The sequence below is a fragment of the Panthera tigris genome, chromosome A1, assembly GCF_018350195.1.
Source record: "Panthera tigris isolate Pti1 chromosome A1, P.tigris_Pti1_mat1.1, whole genome shotgun sequence".
Taxonomy (NCBI): Eukaryota; Metazoa; Chordata; class Mammalia; order Carnivora; family Felidae; genus Panthera; species Panthera tigris.
Window position 1 is genome coordinate 158,082,406 of NC_056660.1, and position 23,453 is coordinate 158,105,858.

Genomic DNA, 23,453 nt, shown 5'->3' on the forward strand with positions numbered 1-23,453 from the left:
ATTTTCTTGTGTCTATATAATTAAAGGTATTTATTAATGATAGGTCTTGCAAATAGAAGAATGAATTTTACAAAGGTGAAAGGGAATCTGCTGTCTTTATCATTCTTGGAAATAAATATGCTGTTATTTCCTCTAGTAGATCATTACCACTGATGCAAGTAATTTTAGGACATTCTGGCTGGTGACTGTGGAGTGACATTGCCATCTAGTGGTCATTTTTTTTTCCCATAGGTGATGCCCCTCTTCTGGCCTACTGGGTGATGCTGAGACTTGAATATCATCAGGTAGATGTACTTAAGCACCCATCTTCCAATCTCACTGGATTACAAAGTCTTTGTATTACAATGCCTTATGTATTTTCTTTCCCCTGCACTATTTACTTGTTAAGTGAAAACATGTTTTGGACCCACCCAAGAATATTAGAAAGAGGTTTTCATTCTTTATCCCTTCTACCTCCTTATACTCCTAACTCTTCTGTTCAGGCCTGCATAAAAACGAACAAGTATGGAAACTGGTGAGACTACGGCAACTTTCTGTTCCCATGACCACATTACCAATTTAAATAGTGGAAAACAAAATTATGCATCACCGGCTGATCCTTAATACTGGAGCCTTGGGGCACCTGGATGGCTCAGTCAATTAAGTGTCCAACTCTTGATACCGGTTCAGGTCATGATCTCATAGTTATTAGTGAGATTGAGCCTTGCGTTGGACTCTATGCTGACAGCATGGAACCTGCTTGGAATTCTCTCTTTCCCTCTCTCTCTGACCCTCTCCAGATCGCGCCCATATTCTCTCTCAAATAAATGCTAAAAAAAAAAAAAAAATACTGGAGCCTAAGAAAAACAGGTGGCAGTAAATTCTCCCAGTGGTTAAATAAAATAAAAACAAATTGTTAGCAGAGTATCAGAAAGCTAAACATGATTACAATCATTGTATCATTCTAAAAGCTATACTTTAATGAATGTTTACAAAGTGCTGGGCATTGTTCTTAGTGCTTCTGTGTATTATCTCACCTAGTCCTAAAAACAACCCTATTAAATAGTTACAAATCCAACTGTAATAGTAAGAAAATTGAGGTGGAAAAGGAGAGAGACACATATACGACTTGCTTAAAGTTCTTTTCATTAGCAAGTGGAAAAACTGGGATTTGATACCATGGAATCTACTTGTTTTTGGTAGAGAACAAAAAGCAACACAAATAGTGAAATTTAGTTTTTTTTTAAATACCCAAATATTCCTAATAAAGATTATTTTAAAAAACAGATTTTAGCAGATTGACTAATCATCTAAAATATTTAGAAGAATTAAATTGGTTTAGCAGAATTACTAAAATTATTCTTTAGAAGACACATACCAAAGGAGTCAAATTAATATATGAAAGAGAGTTTATTTATCTATTTATGTATCTGCCTTGGTCTAGAAAAGACTAAAGATGGCTTAAAAGGGGATCATACTAATGTTTTGGAAAACATTCAAAATCTTAAATATATTACTCTCCCCAAAAGTTAGCTGCTTCCAAGCTTGACTTAATATTTTGCATGTTTTCTCTCCGTTGTTTTGTAAATATATTTGCTTCTCCTTTCTGTAATCGACGTCTGGCAGCTGATTTTTGCTGTTTTGTCAACTGACGTTTCACCTTCTGTTTCACCAATTCCTGGAAAGAGTTCATGAATTAGTATTACTGATTACTGAACATTTTAATAAGGAGACAATATTCAATAAAACAAAGATTTACATTGTTAATATTTTTCATATTTGTTAACAAGCATGAATTTCTTAAATTCCAAACACTGACAGTACCATATGAACCAGCAACAAAATAAGCCACAAATTAATGGTTATAAAATAGAAGAAATTAAATTCCTAATGGAAATACAGATTATAGCAAAAAGTAGTAGTCACAATTCTTTGAATAACAAACCACAACAGTGCCACCTAGTGTCCATGAGGAAAACTGAAAACAAAAAAAAAATTTACCCAACAAGATAAAAAACTGCTTGTTCCTCTGCTTTTGAGGTAAAAGTAGACATGGCTTTGTAGTAGAAAATTATGTTTGAAAGCATTCACTACTGGCCAAAATTTATCCAAGAGTGCCTTCATAACTTCAGGTGTAGAGACGACCTGATGGCAGCAGTTACATGGTAAAGTCTTCACACAGTTTCTGGGAGATGTAGAATGTTTTCTCAGTGAATAATCATAACTTCAAATTATTTCTTATTAAGACCCAGGCTGCCAATGTCACTTACAAGATGAATAAGTTTGAATATTCTGCTCCCAATAATCTTGTCTTCCTCTGAAGCACTACAGCCTGTTATTTAATTGTATATACCCTTGTACCACCCTACTTATTTCCTAAAAAAGAAATAAACACTGCAAGCATTGAAGGAAGGGTCTCTTGTTAATATGCCCTACACTCTGCTAGGCACAAAGAAACATTTATTAAAACCTGTCAAGTTAAAAAAAATTAAAGAATAATCAATCTGAGGTAAAAATGGCCTATAAGAACTAGTTGGCTTATGTTTCTTGAATTGCACATGTGTATTATAAAACTTGGACCAGATGAGTTAAAAGCAGACTTTGCATTTTTACATAGTTAAGCAGACTACATTCAATTAACAGGCTTTAACAAGTCATCCCTCTTGATTTTAGTCTACTGATTCCCAATGGGAAAAAAGGTTAAGAAAATAAACAGATGGAACATTCAGTTTTCAATTCCCTGCAGAGGCTGATATCCCATGAGATGTAGTTCCCCAAACCCAGTAAGGCAGGAGACTTAGAAGGAACTGGTACCTCAGAAGTTTCAGAACTGAAAGCTGTAGGACTGGCTAAAAAGTTTAGAACAAGTATGACTGGGCTCTAGCACCCCTCCCTATCCTAGGAAGAAGACAGGCAATTATCATAGCCTACTCACCCCAGCAAGAGACCAGAACCCTGAATGAGAAAAACATCTTAACTACAACAAAGATAAGAGAGCAATACTTTCAAAATTCTGAAGGAAAATCATTTCCAAACTACAACTCGAACACTTAAAACTCCCAATCCAGTGTGAGAACAGGATAAAAAGACATTTTTAGCAATAAAAAGTACTGCTTTTACCATTCACTCAAATAATTACTGGAATCTATACTGCCAAATAGAGATGGAACTAGAAAAGAGGCAACCAAACAAATAGGAAAAGAGAGATCATCCCAGGAAGACAACAGTAGAGCATGTACCACACTTAAAACCAGAGGAATTCAGAGGCCTCCAGAATATTTTCAAGAAAAAAAAAATCAATTTCTTTTCTAAATATTCTGTGTGAATTTCCCCTTGGTTCTTCACTTTGATGAGACCACAGGATAATCATATCAAGAAGCTCAAGAAAATAAGGAAAGAATGGATTATTATGCATGCTCCTCCTTCTAATCCAGGACAATTTATGAATCCTACAAGGTTAATTTTTTTCATGTTAAAAAAAAGTGGAAGGGGTGCCTGGGTGGCTCAGCAGGTTAAGTATCCAACTGTTGATTTCAGCTCAGGTCATGATCATGGTTCAGGAGTTTGAGCCCTGCATCTGGCTCCATGCAACAGTGTAGAGCCTGCTTAAGATATTCTCTCTCTCTCTCTCTCTCTCTCTCTCATTCTCTCTCAAAAAAAAAAAAAAAAAAAAAGGCAGGAGAAAAATCTCATTTAGTATTTATTTTTATTTTTTAAAAAATACCTGTGTATTATTTCAGGGAGTACATAAAAAATTAAACAAAAATCATGCATTTTGTTGATTCTGTTGTTTGGTTGTTGTGGGCCATATGTTTATTAAAAAGCAATATACCTAAATGTTTAATAAGAATTTGTTGCATATTAGAAAGAACAGGGTTTACAGGTGACAACTTCGCCAATAAATAGAGAACGACAGAAGTATTTATATGGAGAAAACAGATCTTACAATTACAGTTTCAAAGAACAGAGAAAATCTTTTACCATATAGGAAAATAATCATCAAATTAACAGAGGTAAAAAAATAAAGTTTCTTTTCTTATGACTTTTTAACAAAATGAAATGTGACCTCAAGGAAAAAAGGGTGACCAAATTTTCAAAAGAATGTAGAGTTAAGATCATCAATTTGTTTCCAATGATTAGAGGGAAATCTTTTTGATCAAGCTGGCTGAAGAGATCTTTTTCCTCTTAGAAGGCAAATTTGTATTTTATAATGCAATTCATTATAGGTTTGACCCCATTTTAAGCTTTAAGCTCCTATTAGCTATAAAGGAAATGAGGTAAAGTCAAGACTTACAGACAATGTCAGTGTCATCTTTTATATACAAAAGACAGTATAACTTAGCATGAGTTAGTAATCTAAATTTTTCTTTATATGTGGTTGCCAATTTTATGCCACTAATTGTATAAAAGCACTTATGTTTAGAATCTGAGAAATCAAAGAAAAGAGTGTAAATAAAACTCAAGTATAGAAAATATCAAAGCCAAGGGTGGACAGACAATCATAAAGTGTGAGAAATTCTTAATAAAGACGGGTTGATAATACTTAAAGGGAAATGTTTATCTTTTAATATAATTAATAGATGTTTCAAAAATTCCAAACATTTATAGTTTTCATCTAGAATATCAAGTAAATTATAAGCTCCGCAGAAAATAGTATATAAAAAATCAATACATTTATAGAATTTTACTTTTATTTTGGTCTCACAACTCTGAATGTTCATATTATCAAGAAAGTTCCTAGAACCATTAAAAATGTGTTATGTTATAGAATACAGTATGTTCTTTTTAGCCTATCTTTTATAATTCTGATTTAATTTTGTAAATATCCCATGTTATATCCATAGGACACACATTTTAACTTATTGGACAATATATATGAATTTGGAAATCATAAGTTCAGTAAAAACAAAATTCTTTTATTTTGAATTCATATTCCACATAATTTTATTTCTTCCTGTTTTTTTTTCTAAATTTTTTAATGTTCCCTTTTATTTTTTAAATTTTAACTCCATTTATTTTTGAGAGTGAGTGTAAGAGAGAGTGAGCAGGGGAGGGGCAGAGAGAGAGGGAGAGAAAGAGGCAGAAACAATGTCAAGCAGGCACCATGCTGTCAGGAGAGTCTGATGCAGAGCTCGAACTCAAAAACCATGAGATCATGACCTGAGCCGAAACCAAGAGTCAGATGCTTAACCTCCTGAGCCACCCAGGTGCCCCTTTTAATGTTTATTTTTGACAAAGAGAGAGAGACATAGGAGAGCACTAATGGGAGAGGGGCACAGAGAGAGGGAGAGAGAGAATCCAAAGCAGCCTCTGAGCTATCAGCGCAAAGCCTGATGTGGGGCTTGAACACATGAACTGTGATATCATGACTTCAGCTGAAGTAGGATGCTCAGCCAACTGAGCCATCCAGGTGCCCCTATTGCCTCCTTTCTAACTTCTAAATTGATTTTCTTCTTTTGTTTATATTAAATGAAGTTATCACTAAAAACTGGTTTTAAGGGTATGCAGCTTAATGGCTTTAAGTACAAGGGAAGTCCCCAATACACCAAGTATGTAATTTTATCTCTTTCCTTAAAATCTACAAAGGAAATAAACTGATTCTTCCTCTTGGGCAGCCTGGAGAGTATGGCAGGCAGTAAAATCCAGGAGCTGGACTATTTGTGTTCACTATCCTGCACAGAAAATGTCCCTTAAGAAATTCTTTTGAACATTGCTGCTAAATGTCTAACAAAACCTTTAGGTCAAAAATTTTTAAATTACTTATTTTTCTCCTTCAAAATTTAGTGAAGCTGGCACATCTTCACACTGTAGCTGCATTGCTGTCACTAGCTAGGTAATCTTGAGCAAAGTCATGTAACCTATCTGGGCCTCAATTTCCTCATTGTTAAAATGCAAGGACTAGACCATATCTGAGTATCTACAATCCAACCAGGGTAGTGACCTAATCAACATTTGGAAAATGTTGAATGAATAGTTACCGGAGGAATTGTTGAACAGCTTAAAACACTGCCCACAGAAGTAACACTCAGAGTTCTTGTTCTGTACTGTTTAGTATCTTCCATACTTTCTTCATCTCTAAAATTAAAACAAAGTCACAAATTACCTAACTTTTTTATAGTTAATTATGTGTCATTTATACTTATCCTTACATAATAAAATATCGTTATATTTAAAATTTCTGTGAAGGTAAAACTTCACACATTTCACAATTCAGCCCAATATATTAATAATTTCCATTTTTCAGCATTCTAATAGTCACCATCAAAACTGCAAAACTGAATGTTTCAGCCATCAAAATTTGTTACCACTTCCCCAGAATTTATATCTCTTTTCCGCTAATCTCTTGTTCTTTCATTGAACTTTACACATATCTGCCTCTTACATTTAAATTCTTAGAACACTTCCCTGCCATCTCCTAAACAACAAAAGATGTAATGGGACCAGAGGCAGTATTCTTAATCTGTATCATCTGCCCTGCTAAGGGAGAAAAACTGCAATGATGGAAACAAACTTGTTTTACACATTGCTCAAAGTTTTAATATATACAAAGTTTAAGATACTCAGACCATATTAACACTGAAAAGTCAATATTTTTCAGCAACATCTCTTATCTTATGTTTCTACTCTGAATAATAAAAATTTTGCCCAACATGTGTTTAAAGAGAACAAGTTATTCTGTGGTAAGACTCTTTAACCTCTGTAGATTTTCTTCAATTACTTAAAATCCTCAGTCCCTGCCACTCTTGATTTTAACTTATAATTTTAATTTTACAAATTTATTATTTGAGTTGTAAATGCCCCGAGACTCCAGATACAGTTTTACAGAAAAGGCACAAAATTTTCATGTTTTGTTTCACGATAAAACTCTAAAGACAGCCTTAGGATGTACTGAGAAATGCCTAATAAATGTACTACTGATATAGTTTTGTCTTATTACTATTTTGAAATAATTAAAACTCCTTTCATGATTCAGGATAAACTATTCCAAATATAAAAATTAAATTTTTTATCTTTTGCTAAGTTCAGGCTGCCAATTCATTAATATTTGCAAGAAAAAAAAAAAAACTCTTAGAAAAAAAACCATATAATGTTAAATAATTTTAACTATACATGAACAAATATTGATAGAAGGTTCAAAGTACCAGAGAAAATTCACTGTAAGTAGATATCTTAAGAGACCACATTTACTACATGTTTACTGGACTACATATAAACCAAACACATAAACAACTACAAAAATATATGAACATTCGTACATCTAGAACTTGACCAATTTACCAATTATTGTAAATAATTCTTTTAAAGTAATCAGTTTGCATTTTTAAGGCAGAACTGTTTAAAAACGAATCAATAAATTGCTGAGGATTAGGTCCATTGTAGAAGGTAATCTAAATTTTAATAAAAGGGTTATTTGCTTTCTCATTTTTTAAACATAATGGGACAGAATACAGCTCTGTTATATCATTTGAAAAACAAGAACAAAACGCCACTCATTTATCAGAATTGAAGAAAGTATAGGTCTCCACATTAAAGTAAAAAAAAAAAATCAATCAACAGAAATCTATACCTGAAAGACCTGAATTCTTTGTTTACTGACGACAAGGCAATCAGATGAGGGCATGCATCTTCATAGTCTTCAGAGCTCATGGGGATTCCTCCTTGACCTGTTTTACCATTTTGCCTAGTGTCATTTTCAATTCTGTCTGTCTCCTCAGAACATTCAGTTACAGAATTGTTGTCAATAACTTGACCTTTTATTTCTTCTAAAGCTTGACTGAATTCAGGTAATTCAAAATTTTGTGCATCAGCACTCTCCTCTGACGAATCCTCTCCCTTTATTTGTTCAAGGTGTCCAGATGATATGCAACAGTAGTCAGCGGATTCATCTGCAGACTTCTGATCACTTTGATTTTTTGATTTATGAAACTTTGCTTTTTCTGCCAACTCTTCATCAGAAGGTGAGAATTCAGATCCGTCTTCTGTTTCAGTATTTTCATCATCTGGACCTAATGGATGAAGCAATTCATCATCTGTCTGCATTTCCTTTGTGTAGCCGCTGGCAGAAACCTCTACATCAAGAGAGTCCTCCCTCCTAGAAAAAAGAATGACAAACATTAGGAAAAAATGCACCTGACATGGGTAAGTATTTATTATTCTGATAAATTATAATTCTGAAATGAGTTTAATAGTTTACGTATTTTAAAGATTTTTCTTTGCCTAAAATGTAATACTTAAATATACAAATGTAAAAGATACATTTTTGTTGTCACTTAAGAACAAAATGACTATGGGGATGACTGCCTGGCTCATTTGGTTAAGAGTCCGAATTTTGGTTTTGGCTCAGGTCACAATCTCAAGGTTTATGAGATCGAGCCCTGGACTGGGCTGTGCTTACAGTACAGAGCCTGATTGGGATTCTCTCTCCTTCTCTTTCTGCTCCTCCTTAGTTCGCATGTGTGTGCGCACATGCAAAGACTATTAAAAGCAACAAATATTAGCAGAAAGGTTACAGAAACTTCAGTTGATAATGATTTAATAAATTGACTTTACTGGGCACTAAAGATTTCTTCTTTGAAGTTCTATCATCCCAAAGCACAAAAGTGTCATAATTAAGGATATAAAATAAATGAAAAAGTTTTGCTTTGAAAATTTACATATAATTATGTTCTATGAATCAAGTAAATATAGCTTCTGTTCTGTATAAAGGAAAAACATAAATTCCAATATGAATAAAAGTTCATGAATTTATTTCACAAACATTCACAAACATTGCCTTAATAGACCTAAGGCACAAAGGCAGGATTTTCTAGTTTTTAAGTTTCATTTATACACTAGACAGCAATGATACTCAACAATGATTATGTGTCAATGGTTACTATTTGGAAATTTTTTAGATGAAACTGTTAAACTTTTCAGAACTAAGTAAATCAAGTATTATTTATTTATTTATTTTTATTTTAGAGAGAGGCAGAGAGGGAGAGGGAGGGAGGGAGGGAGGGGCGGAGGGAGACAGGGAGGGGGAAAGGTAGAAGGAGAGAGACAGAGAGAGATGAGAGAGAGAGACAGAGAGAGAAAGAGAGAGAGAGAGAGAGAGACAGAGACAGAGACAGAAAGAGAGAGAATCCTAAGCAGGCTCCATGCTGAGGTCTATCGTACGACCTTGGGATGATGACCTGAACCAAAATCGAGTTGGATGCTCAACTGACTGAGCCATCCAGGTGCCCCAATAAATCATATATTTAAACAGTTTTTATTATTTTAAGCAAAGCAGAGTACAAACCTGATATCACTAAAAGTTGGGTAAAGCTCACTTTCATAGCTGAAACGTTTCATGAAGAAATCTCTAATGCATTTAACATCTCTGTCAAAATACCTGCAAAAGGAACAATCATTTTTGATATAGCCTTTGTTGCTCATGTTTTTCCTCATTAGCCAATGACAATATACTTATTAATGATATTGCTAATCATTATATGAAAAAAGATGTTACTCACAAGAAAGAAAAGAGACAAATCAGATGCCAGTGTGTTTGAAAAACAAAAACAAAACAAAAAAGCAGAGGAACTAATAGAAAATATAAGCTTTCAAAGGCATATGGTCCCTATAGTTAGAAAACCAGAGGCCTTCCCATACTGTAATAGACATACTAAGAGAAAATAACATGCATCTGAATCTCAGAAAAAAAAAGACTGGGTCTGCAGTTAGGGGCAGGTTTCCACTTTTCCTCTTTAGTCTCCAGCCTGTCTGGTTATACTTCTCATCAGCTATACCCACTAGAACCCCATCTAGAGAAGCTTAAAGACGAAACAGATTAGTGACACATAAGAAAAAGTTTGGGGACCATTAAATTATGTTTATATACCTTTATTATCCATTAGCTAATTTGCAAGAACATCCAAAAGAGATAAATAATGCTGTGGCTTATAAACAATGATCTGAAGACACGCTAATCTGGACCAATGGTAGAAGGACCTATATCAGGTTGCTTTTTAGGCCACCATAAAGCAGTGGGAACAGATTAAATTCTCTAGGTTTCTAGATAAGGGAGAATTAAGAAACAGGGTCACACAGAATTCACTATCTGCTTGAATATTAATATTTCAGAGAAAGTCTGGAAACAGATAATGGTGCTAATCTTTCCTAATTTTAGGGCACCCAGGGAAAAACCTCAGTAAATTAAAAATTATCTTTTTATTTATGTCTATGTTTCATCTAATTAGACAAACTCTCAAAATCTTCAAAAGCAGACATAGGTCTTATTTATAGTTATTTATTAATTAATTTACATCTTAATTTCTGCTACATAGTACAACTCCTTTACCCTAGTACTTCTCCATTAAATAGCAAGTTAAATCATACTGTTTCCCTACAGAATAATGCAGCCTACACTTTGAATATCACAATTTGTCATCGTTTCCTTCTCTACTTCTGGTGGTTTCTGAATATTCTTTCATTGTGTGATTGTTACCCCACAGTAATAAAAATGGTGATGAGTCATCATCCAAAGATATGTTAAACACTCAAACACCAGGTGTTAATCTATTAATATTTTTTGGTTAAAAATATTCTTTAAATTTATATTTAAATGACATCTTCTTTTTCTGGAATAAGTATAGACATTTTCTTATGAAAATCTGTAGGAAGAAAAGTTTGACTGAACACAAACTGGTTTGAGTTCAAACTTTCCAAGAATTCATACACTCTTATTTGTAAATGATAGCGATTGTTATCTTCAGGAGAAAGGAGAAGTTTCTCATAACTTGGAAAGGAAGGTAAAAAATATTCAGCTTTGATTACAATCAATTACGTCACGAAATACAAAGTAAAATATTGTCAAGCTTTGTGCAGTGGCAGTATCGTAGCCAATGAGGTTTATCCGAGGCGCGATTATTGCTAATTGAAAACTTTTCCCAAAGTAAAATATTGTCATACTTCATAACTTGGCTGGCTTACATGGTTAAGTAATGTGAAGAGTAAGATTACCACAGTATATAAAGTGATTCTGCCCTATGTTAGGGATGAGGTTCTACATGAGTTATTTTCTAATAATAAAATAAAAACTAAAAATGATAGGAGAGATATTCTTGGTCTGGTAACTGAGTCCACTTCAAGATCATAATTTTTACTAAGGCCATCATGATTATAAAATTATGCTTGGTGAAACACTCTTGGAGGCAACTATGGAGCAGAGAGAGGATGGGGTCCTAGGGTTCCCTTCTCTATGTCCCTACTTCTGGACAGACTTTGTTTTAAAAATTGGGCTTCCACGTAAAAGTCTGTTTGAATAAAGGTTTGCTGAACTTTCCACCTAAGAAAGTTTGACTTTCAGAAGTCTGTCCGATTACACAAGTAATTCAAATTCTTTTGATGGTTTATAAAGCAGGCAGTTTCTTCAGATTTCCCATGTACAGCAAAAACTTAATGACTAGGTTTTAACAACTGGATCAAAGTGCATTTTCCCCCCTTTAAAATACTGAGGAATAAGATAGGTTCTCTAAGGGGGGGAAATCCTAGTTTGTATCCTTTAATAAAAGAACAAATTTTTAGACCATCAACATCAGTCACTTCAAACCAGTTATTGACCCAAATCACGGTATTACAAAGTTAAAAAAAAATTAAGAAAAAAATGACTGCATCACACGTAAACACACCCATATCCAGAATCACTTTTAGCATATACCATTCAGCATTGTGATGAGAAGTTGAAACCATCTGTGGAAAATCAATCATGGTGATGTGGTCATCTTTATCCAAAATGAGATTGAATTCATTGAAATCTCCATGAATCAGTCCATGATTTGCAAGTTTGACAATCAGGTCCATAGCTTCATCATATATGGATGCAGGGTCTTCAACATGGTGTATCTGACATCTGAAAGTATGAAAACAGGTTATTTATATTCATTTATGATTTTCATGAAAGCAGGCATGTGTATTATTTTTTCCATTTCTTAATTCCCTATCAGCTTTCTCTTCATTTCTATTAGCACACAGACAAGATGTAACAGCTCCCACATAAAAAAAAAAAAAAAAAAAAAAAAAAAAAGCCACACCCTGTCTCAACTCTGTATTCTCTTTCTACTACATACTTTCATGGATAATTACAGCCCAACTCCTCTACATTGTACTTACTTCATTTTTTCCCTCCCATTCTAATGAACTCATTTTAAATAGGTTTTTATCTACCTCGTTTGAATGCAATAGGTAGAGTCAAAACTACCAATGATTTCCATGTTGCTAAATCCAGTGGTCAATTCAGACTTCATCATATGAAGTCTCTCAGTTAACCTCTTCCCCGCCCCCCCCCCCCCACACCCCCGCTGAAATGCTTCCTTCACTTGACTCTTGGTACACCAACTCTTCAGGCTGTCCTCTTTCCATGTTTATCATTCCTTCTCAGTCTTTTTCACTAGTTCTTCATCTTTCCCCAGACGTTTAAACTTCGGAGCTCAAAGGTTAATACTAGGAGCCTTTATTTAGAATAATTCTTGGTGATCTCATTTAGGCTGTTGGCTTTAAACACCTCAATCTATACTTCTCTGAACTCCAAGGCATCTCAAACTTAAGCATGTCCCATACTGAACCTCTGATTCTATCCCATCCTCTAACTCCAAGCTGCTCTTCCTGCAGTCTTTCTCATTTCTGTAAATGACAACTTTGTACCTCCAATTAATTTGTTATTCAGGCCCAAAATCTTGGTGTTATCCTCGACTTTCCCTTTCTTCATATTGATATCCAATCCCTAACAAATCGTGTTGGTTCTACCTGCAAAACATATTCAGAATCTAACCACTTTTTATCACCTTCACATCCACAACTCTGATCTAAACAATCATCATCTCTTGACTGGATTATTGCAATAAATTCCTAGCTTTTCTTCCTAATTCTGTCCTTGTCACCTTTCAATCTGTGCTCAAAACAAAAGCCACAGCAATTCTATTAAAACATTAGTCACATCATGTCTCTTCTCAGTTCAAATTCCTCCAATGGATTCCTATCCAAAACAAAATAAAAAAGCCTTGTGCTATTGCTATAATGACAACGACACTGCAATATATAAACATATGAAATCAACATGCTGTACAATTTAAATTTGTATGTCAAATGTACTAAAAAAGAAACTAAAAGTTCCTTGCAATTGCCTACAAACCTTAAATGATCTAGTCCCCTGTTGCCTCTCTGATCTCATCAGTTTTTATCTCTGCCCTCATCCACTCAACTCCAGCCACACTAGCCTCCTCACTGCTTCCTGAACATGCAGGCATGCTCCAATCCTAGGATTTATGTACTTTGCTGGTGCCTCTGCCTGGATCTCTTAGATATCTGCATGGTTTTCTCTCTCACTTATTTTAGGATTATGCTCAAAAATACTTTATCAATGAGACTCTTCCTGACCATTTCATGTAAAATAGCAGTTTCATCCATTCACCTCAGTACTCCCTGTCCCCTTACCTACTTTATTTTTATCTATAACATTTTCTACCATCTGATAATCATGTATTTCCTTGTTTAGCTATTTACTGCATGTCTCTTTCTATCAGAACATAAACTCTATGAAGGCAGAGATTTTGTTTTGTTCACTGGTGGGCCTACTAAAACAGTGCTTAATATATACTAGATTACTAATAAATACATGCTGAATAAATTACAGAGATTACAAAATTCATACTATCAGAACAATATTGAATTTTTAATTTGCATGTGAGACTATTGCTTTGTGTTAATTTCTAACCTTCCAGAAGCAATATTTCATTTAATTAAAAATATTTTTTGAAAACTAAACCTTACATTTATTTATTAGAATCCATAGTTTCAAGAATAATAAATACTTACAGAGGATAGCCACTTATGAGTTCCATTACTACCGCATGGCGATTATAATCAATCGGTTTTGGGACTGGAAATTTCCTCTCATACAATGCCTAAAATACAGCAAAATAGGTATAAACTAAAGAAGAGGTCATTAATATTTAGGGTAAAATAAAAGTAAACATACCTGCCCACAACTAGAAGAAACATACAAGATTTTACAAAATTACACGTGATTATTTATGGCTTATTCACAGCACAAAATGAGCTACACATAAAATAAAATTTTAAACCAGTTAACAATTCACTTTTTCACCAAACGCTAATTTACTGAACATTTACTAAATATTATACATGGTGCTAGGGTTACAGAAATGAATGTAAAAAAGCCTGTCCCCAAGAAGCCTATAATCTCCTAGGATATACCCTCTTCATTTTATTTATTTTTTTATTATACTTATTATTTTTTAATCTTTATTTTAATTAGGCTCCATGTCCAATGTGGGGCTTGAACTCATGATCAACAGTCACACTCTCTACCAACTGAGCCAGCCAGGCACCCCAGGATATATCCTCCTATTTTTTTACATTTCTGCCATCAATTGGGAGTGTGCTTAAAAATTCAAATGGAAATAAACTGTGAGTGAGGAAATACTCTTGTCTTCTGGCAGATTAGAAAATGAAATATCCCAAAAGATCAGGTATTGTAGCTTACAGAGCATTGACCTTTTTCTTCAGACCACAATATACAATGTAAATTATGTAACAAATATACACAGTAGTAGTCTGAGTCATATTACTTCAGATCATCCATAAATCCATCTTTTCTTAACTTCTTATGCTTAACTTCTTCTACCTTTTGCTTACAAAGTCCTGTTATTACTTCCTCCAAAATATGTTAGGTTTATGCTCTCTGTAATTTGGAATGTTACCATTTGAAAGTAGGCCTTTGTTATTTATACCTGATTGCTCTAACAGTGGTTCTAGCTCTTGCCACCATAACTAACCTTTATTTTGGGTACCAATACCAAACTAAAATACTTAGGTCAATGCTCCATTCAGAAAAATCTACAATGTTTATAAATATTGATTTCAGTCTCAACAACTTTTCCTAGTTTTCAGAACTCTCTTTAATCCACATATCAGGTCCTAGTTTTCCCAATACTCTTTTTAAAAAATATATATATTATATGTATATATCATATTTATATTATAAACATAATATATATAATAACAGTCTATGTAATATTTATATTACACATAATATATTACATATATAATATACACATATATAATATAGAATGTAAATATATACTACATATAATATATACATGTCTATATTTATAATATAAATATAGACACATATATAATACATATTATATATATATAATATAATATAATATAATATATATAATACATATTATATATATTATATTATATAATATATATAATATGTATTATATATGATATACATGTATATAATGTACATATATAATGATCATTTATTTTTGAAAGAGAGACAGAGACAGAGGGTGAGCAGGGGAGGGGCAGAGAAAGAGAGAGACAGAATCTGAAGCAAGCTCCAGGCTCTGAGCTGTCAGCACAGAGCTCCTTTGCAAAGAACACTGTCTTACTATCTTATCCTTAGAGACAAATCATATGCATGCTTCATGACTCTACTCAACTCCTACTTGCTTTATGAAACCTCTTTCATCAACTATTCTACTTTACAGAAGTTTCTCTAAGCTTAACATATAATTTAATTTTTAAATGTTTCTTTATGTATATTTGTGTTATATTCCCAACTTACAGATGCTTGACTTCATTACTTATTCCTTTGGTAGCCACACCTTCAGCCCACCCTATGCCAGGTACTTAATACAGTGTGGTAGGCATACAATTCATACTCCGTACATATTTATGAATAGGGTTAATTTCATAAAGCGTTTATTTCCTATCTTCCTTGCTAAGGAACTGAACTCCACTCCCCAAAGATTTTTGTTTGTTTGGCTTTGAAGATTTTTTTCAGTACAAGTAGTTCTGAACATGCTTTGGCAGCTCAACAGCATATAACCTTAACTACTGTCATAATGGTCTAGCTCTTGCACTATGGTTTACTCCCTAATCTTATTTTATCTAATTAAATTTAATCTTACTCCTTCCTAGGAAAAAAGAGAATAAATTTAAGGAGCTATTGATGCACAGTCTGCTTCTATTCTAGTATCTTCATATAAACATCTGAGAAAACACCTAATACAGTTTTAGGAAAATGTGTAATAATCTCTACCAAACTGCTTATTTACTGAATATTATAAGATACAAACCATTAGTATATAAGACAAGAAACACATAACATGTATGGTATCAGTATCAGTTATTTACATTGTCTTCAGAATTCTTCCCCCATAACTACTAAAAATTTAAGCACATGAATTAACCTACTCAACACCAAAATGCAACTTCCAAAACTTTCATTTACAAATCACATACTATAGCATTATGTATGTAAATTATGTACATATGTATGTATGTACTTTTAGTAAACTCCATACCCAATGTGGGGCTCAAACTCATAACCCGGAAATCAAGAGTTGCATGCTCTTTTGACTGAGCCAGCTAGTGCCCCGAGGGTGACTTTTAATTAAAAAGTGAAGTTAAGTAGTAACAAATAAATATTACTGGAGAATAATAAAAATACAGTATTATTTTCTGTTTAATTTAAATGTTATCGAGGATACATATTTTGATTATTAAAGAAACTTAACAAATATATTCTGAACTTAATTTTGAAGTTAAAAGATGAAAACCTAAAGATTTTTACCATTCCTAATATGCATGCAAATTTGTACATCAACATTTCTTCTCCATTAAGTGAAGGAAAGGTACTAGTCAACTTAGCTGAGACACTAAGGTTTCTACAGATAATCACTAGAGGTAATTCCCTGGGGTTTTCAACTGAAGACAAACATAAGCATATTTATGTATACTAAATAGATACATATTCACACACACACTTTTGTGAGGCAATTACATCACTAATTACTTAAAGCTATTTGTTAATTTGCATTGTAATACCTTATTAATACTGTAGAATACTTGTTGCCTTTATGCATTAATAATGATTAAAAATGCCTTCACATAGAAAAAAAAAAAATCACCAGAAAAACAAATAACAAAAATAATTAACAGTTAAAAATAAGTGTAATGACTGGGACTGGGGGTAGAGAGATGTGGGGAAAATAGACTGGTAAATGTCACTACGTCCTTTCAGTTACATGTATTATTTGGTTAAGAGACATAAAATTATTTACAAAATACCTTCATATAAGCAAATTCTTTCATGGCAGAGAGACGAGATAAATAAAGCCAAGACATGTTATGCCTGTGTTTATGATAATCACGCTTGTTTTTCAGATTTCGAAAGGAGGTTCTTCCCAGCCTATGAAGCTTTAATGCATATTGCTGCCCTTCTTCATTTGCAACAACGTAAATATCTAGAGCCAAGATGTAAAAAAGAGCATTATTATACTTTCATTCCAAAAAGTTCACTTGTAATTTCCTAATTTTGATTTTATTTACATCAATTATATCTTTCCTAATAACCATGAATACTTACTACTCAGCAAAATTATTTTAACTGCAATCCAAAATAAAATGACATGTATTAATATCTACTACAAAAGAAAAGAGGGATGTTGTGTGTCAAAGGTTATTACTTCCAAAGGTGCTCAATACTCAATTCAATTTAGTGGGAAAAATGTAATTGTCTTTTAGCATCCTACATGTATAAGAAGCAATTTAATATCTTCTTTTTCAACAACGCAAAGTTCAATTCTTTAACTGCTTCAATAAATAATATTCAGTTGAGGGGCGCCTGGGTGGCGCAGTCGGTTAAGCGTCCGACTTCAGCCAGGTCACGATCTCGCGGTCCGTGAGTTCGAGCCCCGCGTCAGGCTCTGGCCTGATGGCTCGGAGCCTGGAGCCTGTTTCCGATTCTGTGTCTCCCTCTCTCTCTGCCCCTCCCCCGTTCATGCTCTGTCTCTCTCTGTCCCAAAAATAAATAAAAAACGTTGAAAAAAAAATTAAAAAAAAAAAAAAATAATAATATTCAGTTGTTAGCATATAATCCTATAGTAATCAGAATGGAGATATTCCCCTAAGTATTCCAATTATCAATAAAAGTCGATATTTGTTAATACTGACATTTAAAACATGTCCTAATTATTCATAAGGATTTTAATTATTACACATCAACAAACTATCTCTCACATTGGCAGGATTATAAACTGGTGTAAACTTTTGAAGGGAAATCTGATAATATCAAAAATTTAAATGTACCTAACTTTTGTGCTAATAATTCAATTTCTAAGACTGTATTTACAAATTTATTTGTACATGTGCACAGAGGCATGTGTACAAGGGTGTCTACCACATCATTACCTACAAAAGAAAAGGTGAAGTAACATAAATGTCCATAACAGCTGGGACTGGTAAATTCAATTACAGAGCACTCATACCATGTAATACTCTACATAACTATGAGAAAGATCTATCTGTTAACATGAAATGATATCAGAAATGCATCCAGGGACACCTGGCTGGCTCAGTCAGTATGGTATGGGACTCTTGATCTCGGGGTTGTAAGTTTGAGTCCTACATTGGGTGTAGAGATTACTTAAAAATAAAATCTTAAAAAAAAAAAAACCAAATCAAATGAATCAAATGGAAAAAAATCAAGTAATGTTTGCTTTTACCTGTGATTAAAAAGATATATATGTGTATATATACATATTTTCAGTGCATTATATACTATTATTTACATAGACTATTCCAAGAAGGATATATAAGACAGCAGTCAACAGTAACAGCTTTCAAAAGTATGACAACAGATGGAGACCTGGTAAGGATAAAGTTTTACTTTTTATTTTACTTTCTTTTGTACTATTTATGATCTATACAGTGAAGTTCTTATAAACAAAAAAATGTTATTTTTTAAATGAAAAAATTGGACATAAGAGGCAGCCTATCTAAAAAGAGGTGTTAAATTACCTCATTTTAAACATTTCTCTCTCTCTCTCTCTCACACACACACACACACACACTGCTGTATTTAGCAATCTTGCATTATGTATTTGTTCAATGCTATTTTAGAATGTTTTCTGTGTTCTACACATACTTAATTTTGCCATATTTCTGCGGTAGAAAAATGTGATGTAGCTTTTAGTCACTGTCTTCTAATAATTCCTTGTGTTACATATTTTAACTGTTACAAATGTCCATTTATAACATATAAAAGAACAAATAATATATTTGCCAAAGATGTCAGTTATTAGTGGAAAATGAATTCTTGGTATAACTGAATTTTCAATGAGAGACTTATGAAAAACAATAACCTACCAAACTAAGAGTAATTTCATCAACTTTACTGCTTCCAACTAACTTTTCAATTCACTGCTTAGCTGAAAAAAATGGAAAAATTTAAAAGATATGTTTTCTCAGGGCACCTGGGTGGTTCAGTTGGATAAATGTCTGACTCTTGGTTTTGGCCCAGGTCATGATCTCAAACTTTCGTTCATGGGATGCAACACCACATCAGGCTCTGTGCTAACAGTGGCAGAGTCTGCTTGGGATTTTCTCTTTCACTCTCTCTGGCCCTCCCCCTGCTCATGCTGGCAGGCGCACTCTCTCAAAATAAATAAATAAACATTAAAAAAAAAAAAAAGATAATGCTTTCTCAAAGAGAAATATAAAGAGAAACTAAAGCAAAGAAAATGAGTTCAGTAGTACTGTTAGCACTTACCAGATTCTTTGCCAACACCTATCTGGTTTCCAACAGATTCAACTACCTGTCTAGAAGAAAGTGTTTTCAAAGCTAGGTAATCATATCCTGCATTTGTCAACCGATAGCCCTGGACAGCTAGACAAAATAAAATGAGAAAGACTGTATTTTAGTTACATCGCACAATCAAGTCACATTAATTCAAGTCATGAGAAGAATTTAAACAGTAAGAAGTCTTAGCTGAAAAGATTAGCTTACCCAGTCCTATGAGTTTGGCATTTCTTCCTATAATTTGTATTTTCTCTCTAGAGAGGTGTTACTCAAAGCTTAACTCACAGACTGACACCAGTCTATATATACTACTAGTTTGTGATAAGACACAGAAACTGAATGAAGTGGTTAAGTTCAGTATTTTTTAAATCACTTTCACCAAGCTTTTTTTTTATGTCTTTAGCTCCAATAAGGAATTTGTGCCTGTATTTTATCAGTTTTTAAATTTCATTTTTCTAGTAATTACTTTTTAACTGTTATTTTATAATAAAGTATGGCTCCATGGCAGGTTGAAAGAAACAAACTCATTCCTCACCATGGATAATTTGAGAGTTAATGCTCTAGAGTCCTGTGGCAAATTTTCCAAAGATTGTGGCAACAATTATCTCTATCCTATTTGCTCTTCTGAAATTGGAATTTGTTATGAGGAGATAGAGACTATTTCTTTACTCTGTTTATCTGGGTGGGCCCTGTGACTACTCTAATAAAACATGGTAAAAGTATGTGGGTTTTCGGGTCTAGATAGAGTGCTTTGCTGTTCTTGCAACTTTGATTTTCTACCTTTTTAAATGCCTGCTCTGCAAATAAAATAAAATAAAATAAAATAAAATAAAATAAAATAAAATAAAATAAAATAACTGCTCTGGGGAAAGCCAGTTATATGAAAAATCACAAATGGTGCCATAAATACTTACTTTTGGTACGCTCCCAAGCTATGAGTTTATGTTTCACTAATTCTCTTAAAACTTTATTACAGCCACCATGTTTAAGGCTGGCTATAGAAGCAACCAAACTGCAGGGAACTATTTCATGGTTCTTCATGCCCATTTCAACCTGAAATTAAAGGAATTATATGCAATCATAATCAACACAGAGCTACTATCAAAACCTTACTAAGAAGTTAACTTCTCCTTCAAATTTCTCTGATCATGCAGTTCCCCAACCAATTAGAGACATAAGTGATACCTTCTCTGGACATATATTAAATCATAATTTGATATATAATCACTGACATTCATATTCTGCCTCTATACTAAACTATACAGGTAAAAACTGTGAGTGCTTAACAATTACTGACATGTGGCAAATATTAAGATATTTGTTGACATCTAAATGTTTATCTGTAAAAACTATAGGTAGTCCAGATATTTATTAAAAAGGTATTTAACATGAAAGTACCATGCAGGAATAGTGGAAGATAGAAAAATATACACAAATAACTCTCAACTCTTTGGAGAATTTATTATCTAATAGTGTAAATAAGAACCGATACATCTAATTTTATTAGAAGGCAAGAAACAGTAAGTGCTAAAAAAGAAGTGGCTCAGGGATGAACAAAAGTAATTCTAGCTGAGGGATCAGTTTCAGGAAGAAGTGGCACTTGAGACTGACTGTGAGATGCAGAAAAACAGAAAAAGTACACAAGGGAATATCAGAGAAAGACAAAAGATTTGGACATGGCACATATGTAAGGCAGTACAGAGCACAACAGCTAGTACAGTGGTAGCTCAGATGCGATATTGAGTTCATGAAAGGAAGGCTGTAAAATGCTTTTAGGTAAACATAAAAAGCCTTGAAATGCAGACCAAAGAGTTCCAGATTTCTTTTTGAGAAACAATGGACCCCCTTGAAGGGTTTACGTACAGGTGATATATGAACAGAGATTTTTTAAGGACACTAATCACGATGCTAAGTTCTGGGAGGTCCTTCACACAAAGATGTTTAAGGTAAAGTGGAAAGATACATCTATACTCAGTAATGAAGTCACAATTAAAGGGAAAAAATTGTCAATTATTTGATAGAGGTAACAGATAAAGCCGCCAAGTGGATGTGATCATCAAGTAAGAGATAATGGAAGACAAAGGAGGGTTGAGAGACAGAATTTGGGGGGGAAGTTCACATTAAAAGGTAAGGGTAGCCAGTCAAAGTAGGGTTATTGATGTAGAAGGCGCCTGAGAAGTAAAGGAAGAGAGAGTCAAGGAAAGATGGCCACTGATAGCAAGGATGGTAAGACTTAACTGAGACTGAAATATTCTATTTAATGAGTAGGTCATTCCTTGGTGAGCCTTAAAGAGTTTAAAATATCACAGAAGTCAAGTTTAGGAAGATAAATCTGGCACTGTTTTGATGTCCCAATCAAAACCTCGTACCTTAACTCATTTTCCATGCTTTGTTCCATCTCTCCTAGTCTCTAACATTCTTTCTCTTGACTCCCCTATTTCTGTCAGAGGCATTAAGGATTAAGTGAACATGCTGATGAAGCAAAGAAGGAAGGTTATCTACCAGAAGTGACAGATGTTTAGAGAAAGTACAGCTGAATTAAATAATCTATGGGAAGAGAAACGTGTCTTCCAAACTTCATAATGAATTTGCATTTGACAGTTTAATCCTTAAGTATTGCCTATTTAAGCAAAAGATAGTATCTTCTAAAAAAAAGTCATTGTTTTATTCTGGGAATGCCTAATCTATGTGTTGCTGATATTTGTGCCATAAGACTATGACCAGTAAAATCAGTTTTTGTCACTTCCGTGTTTAAAACATTCAGTGGACTACGCCATTTACCGAAGGCATCGATGCGCCCCATCCCAAACGTGCACAAAGTCTCTATTCTATTATTCTCGTTATCATCTCCGTAGCACTTAATATCTGATACTATCCTCCTTATTTATTTATTTATTTATTCATTTATTCGTTTACTCGATGATCTGTCACCCTTGTCTCGTACCCCGGTGAATTCCCTAAGATTGTCACTAAAAACCAGATAAATAAGCGTTGAGTGAATGAAACTGAATAAATGCTACGTAAGTGAATCTGGGAGTGAGGAACTCAGCGCTATCAATTCTCAAGAGTCTTAAACTCTTGCTCGGGTGGTGGGAAGCCGAGCGTTCAGAGGCTTTCCAGGCCACAGCGATCCAAGTGTGGCTCTGGAGTACAAGACGGGAGCAGAAAGGAAGGAAATGATTAGAAGAGGGGCCTCTGCTCTGTTTTAGGGGAGACGAAAGCTTCCGACCAAAAGCTTCTGAAAAACCCGACAGTCGGGTCTTTTCCCCGTGCCCAGTCTGGGTCTCCTTGGAGGGCCTACAGCGTGCTCGGCTGAGAGCCGAGTTAGAGGAGCAGAGAAGAACCGCGGTGGGAAAGGACAGGGAGAAACGACGAACTTCTTACCGCGGTCAGAACCCTGAAGTCATCCCGGCTCATGTAACGTAACTTGGCCACATTCACTCGCCCCATGGCGGCCCAAGATCAAGCCACAAGTCCCCCTCACAACAGATGAGGAGCACAACGCAAGCCCATACACCAGCCTCTCTCAAGCCTCTCCACCGCCGCTGCCGGATGGTTCGCGCATGCGCTGATCCTTCCTGAAGGTCCTTGTTAATAAATAGAACTAGTCTGGCGTGGGAAAATGAAATGCCTTCTGAGTTTTATGATGCATATAGTATGGGTCAGTGAAGAATATTTTTTGTATAGTGACTTTTTTATGTAAACTAACGGACTTGAAAAATTCTCTACAATACTTCCTTTCATTTTTCATATCTGTCAGGATTGGCTGCCTAAAGGACGCCATCCATCTGTAAGAACAGAATGGCAATTTAACGGGAGGAGCAAATTTTACCCA

At 34.1% G+C, this 23,453-nt stretch overlaps 1 protein-coding gene and 1 pseudogene across 2 annotated transcripts; one reads left to right on the forward strand and one right to left on the reverse strand.

Annotated features, from left to right (window-relative positions):
* Positions 1-1,370: 1,370 nt before the first annotated feature.
* RIOK2 (RIO kinase 2) lies at positions 1,371-23,453 on the reverse strand. Of its 2 annotated transcripts, none has more exons than XM_042990707.1 (10): positions 23,003-23,453; positions 20,533-20,671; positions 19,589-19,729; positions 17,107-17,282; positions 13,813-13,901; positions 11,660-11,851; positions 9,260-9,352; positions 7,547-8,071; positions 5,958-6,054; positions 1,371-1,657 (listed from the first exon to the last, which is right to left on the reverse strand). In XM_042990707.1, exons 1-10 carry the CDS (start codon positions 23,066-23,068, stop codon positions 1,493-1,495), a joined length of 1,683 nt encoding a protein of 560 aa, XP_042846641.1. In that variant the 5' UTR covers positions 23,069-23,453; the 3' UTR covers positions 1,371-1,492. The 2 variants fall into 2 exon arrangements, with proteins under 2 accessions (XP_042846641.1, XP_007078954.2); XM_007078892.3 differs by having other exon boundaries at positions 19,589-19,705; positions 23,003-23,450.
* LOC122231976 lies at positions 10,816-10,942 on the forward strand (annotated as a pseudogene).